The sequence below is a fragment of the Echeneis naucrates genome, chromosome 18, assembly GCF_900963305.1.
Source record: "Echeneis naucrates chromosome 18, fEcheNa1.1, whole genome shotgun sequence".
In the NCBI taxonomy this organism is placed as follows: Eukaryota; Metazoa; Chordata; class Actinopteri; order Carangiformes; family Echeneidae; genus Echeneis; species Echeneis naucrates.
Window position 1 is genome coordinate 1,214,813 of NC_042528.1, and position 15,091 is coordinate 1,229,903.

Below are 15,091 nucleotides of genomic sequence, written 5' to 3' on the forward strand. Positions count from 1 at the left end.
GAAAGCAACACCTCAGCAAACTGGAGTTAGGAGAGAGAATTCCTTCTTGGCAGCTGCATTTACAAGTGAATGAGAACCGTCAAAATCAGGAGTGGCAACATAAAAGAAAGTGGAGACAGTACATTGACCAAACAACAAAAAAGCTGATGAAGGATAGATGAGTCAAACGTGTGCTGTGAGGTTAAAGCTTGTGTTGCCTCAGTGGATTACTGGTGTTGGTGTCGTCCACCTTTTTGGCCACAAGAGAGCAGGAGACACAAACATGAAAAGCCGGTACTGAGGAACAAAAGTCCACACACTGGATTTATTTATTATTCATTTTAAGATGAAATGACCGTTTTATACAGAAAAGGTTCCCAAATGAGTCCAACAGAAAGGAGATTAAATGTGAAGATCAGTAAACTTTCACTCTGTGGTTGTAGGATTGAAGTTGATGAGGCGCAGAGTGAAATTTCCTGGGAGCCCTCGTTTCACGAATTAATCCGTGATCTGGAAAAGGAAATGACAACTGCTGAGATATGATGTAGAAAAGGTCAGAATCAACAAAGACTCTGTTACAAAAGTTACATGCTTCTTGACCGTCCAGATATTATTAGGAGACATTTAATCCTCATATTTTTTATCCACGTGTCTTTAGAAAGTCCCTAATGGTGCAGTTATCTGCTAAGATAACAATATCAGATCAGAGGAAACTCACCTGTTGTAGGACGGTGTTCCTCATGACTTCTTCAGATAACACAACTGCAGATTTGATCCTCATTTTCAGAAAAACTACAAACAAAGTGACTCAGTCTCATATTACAGCTCAGAGATCTGAACTCAAACTGAGGATCAGTTTCCAGATCAGATTCTGTTTATCACAACTATCGTACTCACTCTGACTGTTGGTAACAGGAGATGGGGAGGCTGTTGTGTCTGTGACGGGTGGTAATGTGGTTGTTGGTGTAGTTGTCATTGGTGTGGTTGTAGTTAAGAAGGTACATAAGTGTAAAAATAAAAGATTGATCACACATCAGCGTTAGAAGAAATAAAATGTGAAAAATGAAAAACAAAAACGAGTCGACTCACCAGGTGTAACAGTCACAATGACACATCGAAGCTCTGACTGATACTTCATGGAACTGTGTGAACAAAACAATCAGGAGCTTTGTCATTAAATTGTGATGAAATTACTTTTGGATGTTTTAACCTCCATCTTATTCAGGGGACAAAAGGTTGACTTGCCTCAGATTTGCCTGAACAACGAAGCAGATAGGATGACTTTCTCCAACTTCATCTTCAGACGGCGTCCACCTCAGGACGTAGTCTCCTGCTGCCAGTGTCTCCTGGTCTGTGTTGTACGGACCGCTGAACAGCAGCTCAGAGATGCTTCAGCACAAACAAAGAACAGACTTGTCCAGGTAAAGTTATCTAAAACCTGCCTACTCATAAATAAAGTGATTTGCTTAGCAAAATTATCAGGAAGCTGCAGAAGCTCAGACTTCATTTTCAGTTTGTTGCCTTGTTGACTTTGGTGAGTCAGCGTAATAACTAACAACCAGAGCTGCGGAAAAAACAAGATGGCAGTAACACAAGTTGAAGCCCAAAACATTGTAGGATGTTTTTCATGTAATCTTTTGGCTTTGAATCTACTCAGGAGTTTAAACACAGCCTGCTGCTGAACGTTTCAGAAGGTTTCATGGTGCATCATTCCCATTCCCTTTGGATCCTATTAACCTCGTGTTCCTTTGACTTACCTGGACACACTAGCTTCTGCTTTGATGCTGATTTCCAGGGGCTGGTTGACTTGGGTGGACAGTTGTTCTCTGTTGGCCGGGGTCGGAGGAAGGAACCTGGGCAGATAGAGTCCCTCCGTGCAGGACGGGACTGCAGAATCCACTGGAACAATAAAGCAAAGATCTCTGAGCTGTTCAACCATCAAGTAATGCTGTGAAAGCACAAAGGGTTGGTGTGCAGCTTCATCTTGCATTTCTCACTTTAATTAATATCCATTCATAGAAAACATGAACTCTTACCTCTGAAAACAAACTGGATAGGTATTTTGCTGATGGAGTCAGAATCACTTCTCTGAACCTGCGAACCGTCTGTTTGAGTCAGGCTGATAGTCTGTCGTGGAAAGTCCTCCATCATCAGCTGGACAGCATACGAACCTTCATCACTGCTGCTGGTCGGACTGAATGACAGGGAACAGGACTGGAAGAGGGTTAAATGAAAGAGTGTCAGAAGATAATGAAATGCAAGATGGTATCTTTATTTGGAATAAGATCTGGGATATAAAGCTGCTGCATTTCTGTGTATAGAAATATATTGACTCTGGTACAACACAAACTATTGATCTGTCTATTGCATGACACTGATGATGGTTACTCACTGATGAGAGACTGAGGACAGATGGTGCAGTGCACATTTTACACTCATTATTGACAGCATTGGCATGTCTGCATACAACTTCATCTCCATCAGGGTCAAATGCCAGCAGGTTGAAATATCTCAAACAGTTTGAAGGAACTCTGAGAGAAACACAGATCCAGAAATCTCTATTTTGCTGTTGTGTGACTTCCTTCATTATGAAAATGTTGACCTCTTCTATGTAAACATACAACTTTCCCATATTTAAATACACACACCATCCACACAGGATGACACAGTGGTGTATGAAAGAAACCTTCCAAATTTGTCCTTCGCTGAACTAATTCTATTTAATTTAAAAAGGCCTCTGACAAACAAAGCAGTAAGACCAGACCACAGCTGAATGCCAACTTCCAGTGTATGTTTTCAAAACAGGAAAGTAACACCAGCAGGGAGGAGGTCTGTACCTCAGTAGAGGCAGGATGGTCGTCTGGGGAGACGTGTTGGCTTTGCCGGTGTCCGACCGGTTCCTCAGTTCAACCAGAATCACAGCTTTCCATCCTGTGACATTTTGGATATTTCCTATCCAGTTCCCACCGTCCAAGCTGTGATTTCAGGTCAAAGGAAATGTTCAGATTTAGTTTGTCTTCACCATAACAGACGGATGGATTTTAGAATATGTGGTTGTTTTGTACTCACTGAAGCTGAAACGGAGCGTTGGTTGGAACCAGTCGAGTCGACTTTCCTTCTTGTTGGCACCACTCTCCACTGCTCTCGGTGACGACAGTATTCAGCACTGAACTCTCATTCCCACAAACACCACTGAGACATGCCCAACTTAAAGTTTCACAACTTTTGAAGTTCGTCTTATAGCGAAGCACCACCTGCAGAATCACAGTGGAGATGTATTTGCTTTAATACTATCAATATATTAAATGTTTGAATTTCCTCTAAAGCTCCTTTCATTTAAACTTTCCAACGGCGGTTTGGAAACAAACTGTACATACCTGGACAGATCCATTTGTGAAGGTGTCTTTTGGGTAGTAGGTTATCACCGTCCCGAGGAAATGACTAGCCTGGGAGCTGCCAACCATCAACAGCAGCAGCAAGGAGAGCGACATAGTGAATGACCAAATGTATCTACAGAACACTGAAGATTACCAAAGTCCTTATAAAGACAGCCTCCACTCACACCCTCCACAGTGAAAGGCTTTATAACATGAAATCAAACCAGGAAATGTTGACATTAGATTGTGATCCAAATGAACAAAGGTTGACTTAGGGGGGACTTTTCACTCCCTGCACTTTAGGTTGTTTGGTTTTAAACATCAGCCATGTGACGGACTGTAAACCTGTTCAGGATGACTCTCACCACCACAGAATTTACCTGCACAAACAAGATAAGATGTTGGATGTGTTTGTTTTCTAAACTATGAACAAGGAATCACTTGATGTCTGAAAATAGTTCCCACCTGGGTTTATCAAACCAACGTGACTTTTGTGAGCTGCTGCTGCTGCTCAACTTTGTAATTTAGTTGTCAGCCATATTTTTGTTGTTTTGTGGGGTTTTCTGTGAACATGAAGAAACCATAATTGAAAGAGAAGGTGCTTCAGTGAAGGAGTGAGCCCCCCTAATCCCTCCCCTGGTTTCTGATCTGTTTCCCTCTAAATGCAACATCATTGAAAATGAACATTAAACTGAGACCATAAACTCATCAGGAAAACGTTTACTGAGCTGATAAATCAGGGAGGAGGAGGGACATTTTCCCATAGACTTCAATACAATCTGATGAGTGGAGTTGACCCCTGATGGTCACATATAGAGTTACACTTTTATCAACAATCAATGGATCCTTTGCGTTGGGACAGAGCAGAGGAGTTCTTCATTTCGTTTTAAATAATCAGATTTACTTATGACTGAATTAAAGTCTTCATAATAAACAGATGATCGTCCTTGTTCGATTATTCAACCACGGCCCGCACTGTCAAACCCTCCGATGACGTCAGCGGACCCGCCCACTCTCACCGCGCGCGCTCATTGGGCTAACACGCTATCAATCACGGGTCGCCGTGACTCGGACCACAGTCACGTGACAGATGTTTTCTCCGCTCCGTTTCCGGGTTCGCTGTTTTGTGTTGTTTTGCTGTTTTGTTGTTTCTCGCCGTGTCATGTGAGCCTCACACGGACTCCGAGCTCCATATCTGCTCAGCAACTCTCCAAGGAATCACTCACGGACTCTTCCCGGGAGGGGAGGCGGCGGTGTGGAAGGCTGAGGCCCGGAGGGAGCGATGGCAGACGGGGAACGGTCGCCGCTTCTGTCCGAGCAGCACGACGGGACCAACGGCTTCTCTCCCGGTGGAAACTCGGTCGGATATCCGTCTAAACCGCAGAGTATGTCAGCTGTACGGTTACCACGACTATTACACACACAGCGGCGTGTTTGTGAGCCACAAATCCAACCTGTTTATCGGTAAATCTGTTTGTAAACAGACGGCAGCTCACGATGGGTTCAGCTTGCGAGCTAACAAGCTAACGCCGGCTAAAGCTAGCTGTCAATAATAGATTTAATGTCCTTTGATTTTCCAGGATTCACTTTAATCACATTTTACTACCATTTAATCATCAATTTTACGGTTTCATCACGTAGTGACAGCCATCTCCACACAGCAGAGGTAAAACCCCTTTTGTTCAACATTTGTGTGGATTTTCAGGTCGTTTCATTGATTTGTGATCAGCTTTAGCTGTTTGCTGAAACACAACATTTCTCTGTCCGTGTTAAATCTGAAATCAACAACAAAAAAATCATTCTGTATCCTGTTTTTCAAGCTGAGATGCTTCAATTTATCTTTGTGTCAACGTCGACTTAATAATTGTCACAACAATAAATGACTAATGATTAAAAACGCTTTATTTTTTTAATAAGTGTTCAGTGAAGACAAAAGAAATGGTACAACACTATTAAACTAATAACAGACAAATGTAAAACTACCAACAAGACAATCCATTAAAGTTATTGATTATTGGTTCCATTTATCTCTGAAATGCCAGACAACTGAAACAAATACGAAGTCCAAATCCTGAAAAACACTGAAATTTACCATCACAAGATGATTAAATCTGATGTCACATAGTGGAAATGATCAAACAGTTGCTTGTCTTGTCCACATCAGATCAATGTTTCTCATTTTATTTTGGTTTTCTGTTATGAAATAAATATTTTCAAATATTCAATATTTCATTGTTAAAGATATTTAAAAAACATCTTCAAACATTTTTGTTCTAAGAATATTTTTTCACAATTTCCTTGACTTTAGAAAAACTAAACATAATAAATAATGATGGATTGATAAGATCGGGGCATTACTTGAAGTTTATATTTCCTTTGCCATTTCGTCCATATATTATCTTTACTTTCACACTCCTTTCCTCCCTTTTGTACAATACAACACTTGATAAAGTTTGCCGTCTGGGTTTATGGGCAATAAATGAGTCAGTGTAAAAACAATACGAAGATGAGTTAATGTTTCACTGATTCCCTCACATGTTATTTAATACGCTGCAGGATATAAACTGTAACAGGCCCTTTGGTGCAGTTACAGCATGGAGGATGGGGAGTCCTCTTTGTTTTGGGGACAAAGAAGAACATCCTGCTTCAATCACTGCATCAGCATGATCACTGCTGTAACACTAACTTTTTGTTTGTGTGCCCACTGAGTGTTTTGATAGGCATGAATCCTGACACATCCCGCTCTGTGATTAGTTTAGCAATTGATAGCTAGAACAACATTCCAATCAGGTTTGTTTTTGTTTGAAGTTAGCAGATTTCAAGCCAACCTGTTTGTCTCAGGCCATTTTGTTTCATTGCATTTGTTCAGTTAATTGGCTCCTAATTTACTGCTATTTTTGGCAGTTTTATTATTTTTTGTTTTTGCCACGATCTCGTTCAGCTGCTTGTGTTCACATCACAGACCGTGTCCTGATATGAAAAGTGAAGTGAAGACGTCAGATTGTATGAAGTCTCTGGGAGCGTTTCTCTCGAGTATCTAAACTTCTTCCTTTGGACATTCCTCTCTCCAGATTTAGCACCATTCCCTAGCTTGGCGGCGGTGGGTGATCCTCCTCCTCCGTACTCACCGCAGGGCAGCCCGGACAGCAGCAGCGCTCCTGTCATCAGCTGCCGGGTCTGTCAGAGCGCCATATCGGTGGAAGGCAAGACGCACCAGCATGTGGTGAAGTGCAGCATCTGCAACGAAGCTACAGTGAGTCAGACGCTAACAAGATGAGTTGTCTTCAGTTTACTTCCGTAGCTGAGTCTAGCCATCACCATCTGAGCTGCAGAGCAGGCGTCAGGACCTGTACACCTGCAGGGCCGCTTTGCACATTTCATCCTGTACATATTTCAATTTTTCACTTTTTGGAAATATTTTACTTGATTTTGATGTCATACATTTCTGATCATACTTTATAGTACTTCCTCACTGAAATTTCTTTCTCAAGTTTTGAGAACATCTGTATTCCAAAAATACATAATAATGCAGGTCTCACTGTCCAGATGGAGCAGTGTCACATATTCTCTGAGTAAGTTTGGCTGACGCCTCATTGGAGAAGATGTGCAGAGTTTCTGCTGATGAGACCAGAACTGAAATCAGAAAGTGGGGAAGTGTTGTTTTGTTTTTGTTTTGTCTTATACCGTTTTCTCCCTTTGTGTCGTTCCAGCCAATTAAAAACGCTCCAGTTGGAAAGAAGTACGTCCGCTGTCCATGCAACTGTCTGCTGATCTGCAAAGTCACGTCGCAGAGGATCGCTTGTCCAAGACCCTACTGGTGAGTCAAACAGGGAGGGATTATTTTTCACCCACCTCAGCTTTGGCTTGTTCAAGTCTGCTCCGTCTGTGCAGAGGAGGAAGTTCATCCACAAGTCACTCAGGAAAACAGTCACAGCTGAAATCAAAGCTTCTTTATCTGGTCAGCACTTTAAAACCATTATATTCTTCTTCCTGTGGTGGCTGCTGGTTTTAAAATAACACACAGAGAGCAGAAGTCTAGGTTCTACATGAGTGTGACTACCATCACAAGATGCTGAGACTGAGTTACTGCAAAGTCAACAAAGTATTTTTTTCCCCCATCAGTAAACGCATCATCAACCTTGGTCCAGTTCACATCGGGAGGGACAGTCCAGAACCGCAGAGTCAGCCAGTTGGCATCAGGGTCATCTGTGGACACTGTTCCAATACATTCCTGGTAGGACGAACACACAGTAGAAGTGACAGTGCAGAGTCACCTCTGTATTTATTAGTACAGTCGTTTGATTCTTTGTTCTCTGTCTGTCTCTGTTTGTCTCTCAGTGGACCGAGTTTTCAGACCGGACGTTGGCTCGATGTCCACACTGTCGAAAGGTGTAAGTGTCTGTATGAGAGGTAAAAAAAAAAACAAACCAACCTCCAGTTTTTCTCCTGATGATTGAATGATTATTGTTTCTGACTTCGATGTCCAGGTCCTCGATTGGCCGCCGATACCCCCGGAGGAGGAGTCTGCTGTGTTTCCTGCTGTTCATAGTCTTCGCTGCCTCCACTGCAGGACTTCTGGTGAGTTTCTGTGTGTGAGAGGAAACATCTGAGCAGTAACAGTTACTGTCAGTTAATGTGCTGCTGATGTTGGACACAGACACATTCCTGTCATCTCAGATAGATGGACAGATACACAGCTTCAAAAATGTGTTTCTGTGATCAGGTCGGCACATGGAAGCCCGCCCAGCAGTCCAAAGGGATCTATGTGTCATGGGCCCTGCTCATCCTGCTCGCCCTCTTCGCCATGATCCGAACCATCTACTGGAGGTGTCTGAAAATCAGCGACCCCATATCCAACATCACGTAGAGGAAGGGAGGAAGGGAGGAAGGAAGGAAGGGGAGAGGGAGGGAGCACAGGTGATAAACTGCACTGAATGAGGCCTTTTGTTGTGATGGAGATGAGAAGAAATAAGAAGTGAAGTTCTAAACATTCTACAAATATTCCACATTCAAGCCCAATCAGATTTTATGCAGACAAAAGTTTCTGTTCCACTAACCACAGGATGTATATTTATGAGCTGCCTGTGAAACACTTAACTTCTATTTAGCATCAGAAAGTGAGGATTGTTTTTAGGCATTAGTCAGGCTGGCTGGATGGATGGAACAAAAAACAAAAGAGAAATGTACATAATCTTCTGTCGTGGAAAAGCAGTTTGTTGTTTGAAATCTTGGTGCTGCTATGTTTTTATTGAAGTTGTTATTTTCCCACAAACATCACTGAAGTCACTGAATTTTTGTCATCTCTGTGGCTCCAAATCAAAAGAAAATTAATTGAATGACCCTCAAATGACATCTGCACCGCAGTGGAGTGAAACGAAAACAGACTAATGAAATTACACAGAAAGCAGATTTATTTATCAGCCACGTGCTAACGAAATGATGAAAAACAATCATTTCAAATCTCAAAATGTTGAAGGGGAGAAACTGGAGTTTATTGTTATTCAGCCTGTAAATGAACTGTCAAAAAAAAAAACAGAAACATTTTCCTTTTTCAAAATAAAATCATTCCTTTAATTGACACTTTAGCCATTAAAACTCAAATAGGAGACAACAAATGGATCAGTTTCAGGTCAAAAGGAAACCCAGATCTGAGAACAGATCGTGTAACTGAGGGAACAAATATCTGAGAATCAACAGCGATGAAGGACAAAGGAAATTGTTTTCCTTTTCAACATATTTCAATAACTGCATCAAGTCAAAGTGCACATATTGTTTTAATAGCATTTTTGTTTTGGGGCATTTTTCATTAAAACATTAAAGGTAGCTGACAAATGATTCTGATTTATTTGATTTAAATGTGTTTAGAAGGGATCCACTGTGATGATGAGACCAGGTAACAGTCACATAATATAATAATAATAATAATAATAATAATAATAATGGTAATATAAAGAAGGAGTCCCACAGGGAACAGACAGGCATCATCTGATTTACTGTAAAAGATTCTCACACTTTCTCTTTCCTCCAGTCTGAGTCACACACTGGAAATGAAGTATTTATTTATCCACTCTATTGAACTCTGATGAGTCACGTCTGAATCAAATTAAAGTCAGACCCGTTAGCGTCTCTTTCTCTGTCTGTAAATAAATATATCCAGTGGATGTTGATCATTTGGGGCTGTGGCTGATTCATGTAATTAATCATTGACTGTGAAACATGTTGCACTACATTGTACTGACGTACTACTGCTGTGTGTTTTTGTCAATGTTATTCCAGTGGATGGATAGTTTTGTTTATTTGTATATTGTGGAACAAATAATACTTTTAACAATGTCCTCTGACTCTAAGTGTGTCTTATTTTCTGTTGTTATTATTTAATGTGACTTTACAGGAAGCGTTCAGGAGCTGAACGTCAGAGCACCTCAGACTTCAGCTGCCTGTTCTGATCCGGTGTGTGTCGTCTCGCTCAACCCTTCTTCCATCTGACAGATCTTGTGTGACAGTGTGACCTTGATTCTCCTCACCGCGAGCTTCATTTTGATGGAGAATGTGCCAATTCAGCTGAGCTGGTTGTGTTGGTACCTTTTCATCATTTCGGCACACCCAGCCAGAGGGAGCTGCAGCCTCTCTGTTCACAGCTCGTGCAGAACGGACTGCGTCTTTATCGGAACATACTTTTAATTTTGTCATTTGCTTCCTGCAGGACGGACATTCTCATTTCACAGTGAAAGAACACACCGTGTCCTGCCGTCAGCGGTGCTGATTGTACGTGTGTCACAGCGGGTCGACGTCACCCCTCGACACTGCTCGACTTGTTTTGTTTGGACAAAGTGTCTGTGTTTAGAGCCTTTTAGAGTCAATGAGCCAGCTTTGGTTTGCTCCATTAAATCCAAGAATCGTCGTTAACTCTTCCTTCAGTGTTGACGAAGATCCACCTACCTGTCTGAAGAGCTGAAGCCTTCGATAAATACTCAAACTCACCGTGATTGCTGTTTTCTTCAGCACTGAATATTCAGATAAACGGCCAGGTGTCCAGTCCATCACAGAGACAGACAGACGGACAGATTAGAGTCACCAATGAACCCAAACATGATGTCTTTGGAGGCCCCAGGCCCTTCACAGCCGTCAAAGGTCAGAGAACCTGTTTGTGTTTGAACATTTCCCACAAACTTCGGGCCCTTCCAGTTTTTATCTGAACGTAGAACAGGAGGTTATCTTATCCCCCCTTCTGCTCTCTCACTCTCTCTCTCCCCCTATCCCTGTCCCTCTCTAGCTCGCTCTCCCTCTCCAGCTGTTGCCTCAGGGGGAAGAGCAGTGCGGCGTTCCTCCTCATTTGCTTTCAGTCTCTTGTGGTTCAGATCTCACTGATCCACTAATCTCTTGAGCCCTCAGAAATCTGAAATGTTCGAGTTGAGGAAGAAATTCCTGAACACAGGAACACGGAAAGGACTGAGACAGCCGGGGAACGTTCCTGTTTCCGTTCTGTGTTTTGGATTTTTGATCTGGTTGTGAAATTATCTTTTATTATCAGTTTGTGCCTTCTTTTTCAAACATTTTTGTAGATCGTGGGAACTCTTCTGGATTTACTTTTGGCTAAAGGAAACGTCTTCGTTTAAATACCAAACATTTCCTGATTTGCCTTTGAGTTTGGACGCTTAGGAAAAACAGGACTCACTCAGAAGTAGCTGTGACTGTGTGCATGTGCAGCCATGTTGGAGGAGAAAAAGGCCCGAAGGTTTCAGCGACGAGGCTCAGCTGGCTCCAAAAGCAGAACCTGCAACTCGTCTGCAGGTGAAGGCAACAAACATTTTCCAAACAACGTCAGCGTTAACGAGCGCACACGCAGGTGAGCACGAGAATGATGCACCCACGGCTGTTGGAACAGGAGGTTCATAAATATTTGGTGGCTAAAATTCAACCTACAGAGCAGGAACAGAAGTTCTGTGTCCTAAAATCAGGTAAAACATAAATTAAGTTTCTCGTCGTGTTGAAACAGCTTCAGTGTGTCCTCTCTAAGCTGCCCAATCATTTTCCTGCCTCTGAAACAAATTATCATCACACACATTTCATTAAATGTCCATTAGCACCAGCAAGATCAACAGAAACATTTTCATGGTAGGAATGTGGTAGAAAGAATGGTGATTTCAATCTGCAGCAGCTGCATTCCTGCATGATCAGAGCTGCCTATGGGGCAATTAGCACATGTGAAATAGCCCCCCGAGTATTAACCCGGGTACCCCCGCTGACCCGAAGGCTAAAAAAGGAGGACAACTGTATGTGAGAGAGCTGTGGATCTATATGTTGGCGTCTGAGGGTATAACAGTTTTCTTCAGCTGTGTATATCACACATACTGCACACACAAAGCGCCACCTCATGTGCTGCTCAGCAGGAATCGAGTTTCCGGAGATACGCTGCAGGTATCTGCGATCCAAACCAGGAAAGGTGGATGTCCAAGAGCGGAGCAGGTCTAAATAAAACCACAGCAGCTCTTCACATGGTGGTCGACAGTGGAGTCATGCTGGGCTTCAAACATTCAACAAAACCAACGTTTTCTTCGCGCTAACTGTTGCTGTCTTGTTGTTTTGTCATTTCTTGACAATCAGGAAGTCATTTGAAATGTTTCCACACAAATCCTCGTCATGAATCCAACAAATTCACGATGAGCCAACTAGCTTCAGCATCCTGCGATGCCTTCACTGTCACCGCGGCAGCTGCTGTTTGTTTAACCTTTAGTCTTCATTGTCTCGGAGGTCAAACCACAGTGGATTTGTTTTTAATCGTCAGCTGTCATTTCATTCACTTTCTTCACGTTTCGATCACCATTTCCACACATTCACCCTCGACTGCAGCAATCCTCCCTTCCGTCACTAAAGTTGGAAAATCATGTCACAGTCCTTTCAGGTCGGCATCAGTAATTTGTTTTCCAGATTCAGAGCAGACCAGAGCGCGGTGGGAACGGAGAGGTCATGTGATTGTAAACTATTAATCACTGAAAAAAGCTTTTAATAGTTATGTCCAAACAGCTGCGACGCCGGGGAGGTGTTTATCTCTGTGGGTGTGTTGGCTGCCTCGTGCCTGGCGGCCATTATGGGGCTCTCATTCTGGGATGAGAGAGTGTAAAGAAAATGTTTTTTATCATCAGGTTTGAAACACTCCACTTTTTCTGATGAAAGTACATTTCCTCCAGCCGAGGGTCTGAAATAGATGGAGAAGACGAGTCAATGGTTGTTTTTAGGTGGCGGCAGAAAATAGGTGCACCAACGTTCTGGTCTCTGGCACTGAGCGGCTGTCACTGTGACTCAGATGGATTTTTCAAAGGCCTGAAGTTTCCCTTTTTCACTCGTCTCTTCTTCCAGAATGAATGCACGCTCTTTAAGTTCACACCCGTGTTCATGAGTGTCCCGATCTGATGTCTTCAGCACCTGTTGACCGTTAACACTTTAACACGGCGTTCCGGGCGATCTTCCTCCGGTTTTACTGGTTTCCATGCTTTAAGTTTAGCAGCACACCTCAGACCCCCTGTGATGTCGCCATCTGCTTCGGGGTCGGCTGGCTGTTTGTCTGTTTGGTTCATCAACAGAAAAACAACATGGAGACAATAACAGTCAGCTGATGGCTGGATGTGAGCAGTTCATCGGTCAGTCTGTCCAAAGATTGGGCCCAGAATGAAACATATCAATAACTATTATCTGGAATTTAGACTTTTGGCCTTCACAGTCTCCAAAAGATGATTCTCAATCATTGTGCTGATTCTTTGTCTTTCCCTTGAGCAGCAGTTGAAGTCAGTGGATGTGCTTTTGTGTTAAATGTCATTTGGAGAGTACATCATGGCCTCTTATGGATTTTGTACAATCATTTTAGTGGATTTCTTCGACAGGTTTTGGGATCATTGTGGTTTTTAGAGGCTTTTGGGAAATAAAACCCTCAGTTGTTCTTGTCTTGTCTTGTGAGCAAAGAAAGAAGCATTTTATGGCTAATTTTTATTGTTGCAGAGCAGAAATAGAACAATAACAAAGCATCAGATTCAGGTGGACTTAGAGTCTCCTGAGTCTCCTCAGAATTTTAGCTGACAGTAAAGTCACTTTGTGTTGAGCTCCATTAGTTCATCCATTTGTGCAGCCAGTCCAGCCATCTGAATCAGAGTCAGCTTATTAACTGTGATAACTGTGACGGGACGTCAGGACAGGACCGATCAACTGGGAGTGGGACAGAAAAATGAAGAAGGAGTAAAGGCTGAGTTTCTGTTGGCCAAGATGGAATCATCAGAAGTTATAATTTAGAGGTTTATATTTTTATGTACATCTTTATATTCAGTTATGTTCATGTTTACTTCCAGGAATCTTCTAAAAAGGAAAGCCCAGATTTGGTAACATCTAATATCATCATCCGAGAATTGAGTCCATGTTAAGTTTCACCAGTTTCCTATAAATAAGATCATCCCTCGTATTTCTGTATTTCTTTCTTTGACTGCAGCCATGTTCATCCAGTCTACTAAAATAGCAGCAGTCTTGAAGCCGGCTCGGTCACATGCCTCCATGGTGATGAAAACTCTACGTGAATCTTCGGTGTGATGATGTAACTCGAACTGGACGCACATTTGTACTCACACCGATCTACACGATGTGGTGTGGCTATCATTTTCAACCTTCCTGTGAGGTCAGAGAGGAAAAATTTCATCTGCCGGTCTCAAATCTCACACTTGTGGCATTTGAAAGGAGACGACTATGTTTTCCAGCCATCCAATAGAGATACAGTAGATTTTAAGCTTAAACGCTCAGAGAAACTGAACCATGTGAGGATGGATGGTGGGCCCAGGTGGGCATCACAAAGTTCGGGAAGAGAACTTTTATTGTCTGTATGGACAGCAGCTCAGACTGGACCGACAAAATCCACCTCCACAGTCATTAGCTGTTTACAGAGACGTGACTCTAAATTTGAGTCCATCTATAAAAATGAATAACGTTCAGTATGTGCAGATACAGCATACATAAAATTTAAATATGTCACCTATAAATATTTTATTACATCTCAGCACACAAAGCTCAAGGGCAAATTTGCGTGTCATTTCCACACACAGACACACAGCAGATGTCCAAACCCTGTCAGTGAAGGCAGCTCTCGGTTTGAGCCGGTGCTGATTTATTTTCATCAATGTTTATTAGAGCCTGTATTAGCTGCCCCTCAGGGGGGCAGATTCAGACATGTGTAACATATTACTATCTCGTCTGTTTCCTTTTTTAGGATTTCAACTCCAGTTTCAACTTCAGTAGATTTTGTTTACATTACAGCTTCCCAAAGACAAATTTAGTGCACGAAATTGACAAATTTATAACTTCAATGTAAATTTACTGACTGAAACGCCCCTGAAACAAAATAAAACAGATGCTCATGAAGAAGTAATTTAAACCGTATCAGCCTCCTCGTGTCCTCCTTCAAACCATCCATCAGACGTATCACAGTGCAGCAAACAGCCGGAGAATGAAGAGCATGTGTCAGCAGGGTGTGCTGTGTTGCTGGGCGTGTCGGGGAGGACACTGGGACCCCCCCATGACCCTCTGTGGTAACCACGCACCCGGGTCACATGACCTGGGAAGTGCCTGTCAAAACATCGAGGGGGGGGGTGTGTTGAGTGAGCGATGGCAGCTAAAAGGGGTGATAATTCAGGTTTTTACCCCTCGATGACAAATCTGAGGTCCTTCCATCAGCGGCCACTAATCCTCCAACCTTCAGATTA

General features: G+C 42.6%; 3 protein-coding genes across 4 annotated transcripts in view; 2 read left to right on the top strand and 1 right to left on the bottom strand.

Annotated features, from left to right (window-relative positions):
- Positions 1 to 92: 92 nt before the first annotated feature.
- LOC115059114 (uncharacterized) lies at positions 93 to 3,536 on the bottom strand. 2 transcript variants are annotated; one of them, XM_029526711.1, is made up of 11 exons: positions 3,357 to 3,536; positions 3,049 to 3,233; positions 2,817 to 2,954; positions 2,372 to 2,510; positions 2,016 to 2,193; positions 1,737 to 1,878; positions 1,225 to 1,368; positions 1,069 to 1,121; positions 877 to 915; positions 698 to 771; positions 93 to 489 (listed from the first exon to the last, which is right to left on the bottom strand). In XM_029526711.1, the coding sequence occupies exons 1-11, from the start codon at positions 3,468 to 3,470 to the stop codon at positions 478 to 480; spliced, it is 1,218 nt and encodes a 405-aa protein (XP_029382571.1). In that variant the 5' UTR covers positions 3,471 to 3,536; the 3' UTR covers positions 93 to 477. The 2 variants fall into 2 exon arrangements, with proteins under 2 accessions (XP_029382571.1, XP_029382570.1); XM_029526710.1 differs by lacking the exon at positions 93 to 489 and having other exon boundaries at positions 501 to 771.
- An 893-nt stretch (positions 3,537 to 4,429) lies between these two features.
- Positions 4,430 to 9,691, top strand: LOC115058819 (type I phosphatidylinositol 4,5-bisphosphate 4-phosphatase-A-like). The gene is made up of 7 exons (XM_029526351.1): positions 4,430 to 4,741; positions 6,428 to 6,609; positions 7,067 to 7,173; positions 7,479 to 7,590; positions 7,695 to 7,747; positions 7,844 to 7,934; positions 8,080 to 9,691. Exons 1-7 carry the CDS (start codon positions 4,639 to 4,641, stop codon positions 8,221 to 8,223), a joined length of 792 nt encoding a protein of 263 aa, XP_029382211.1. The 5' UTR covers positions 4,430 to 4,638; the 3' UTR covers positions 8,224 to 9,691.
- Positions 9,692 to 10,427: 736 nt separating this feature from the next.
- znf638 (zinc finger protein 638) overlaps positions 10,428 to 15,091 on the top strand; it is a 39,979-nt gene continuing 35,315 nt past the window's right edge. Inside the window, exon 1 of the mRNA XM_029526915.1 lies at positions 10,428 to 11,202. Within this exon, the coding sequence (XP_029382775.1) occupies positions 11,066 to 11,202 (137 nt within the window). The 5' untranslated portion in view covers positions 10,428 to 11,065. The remainder of the gene's footprint in view (positions 11,203 to 15,091) is intronic.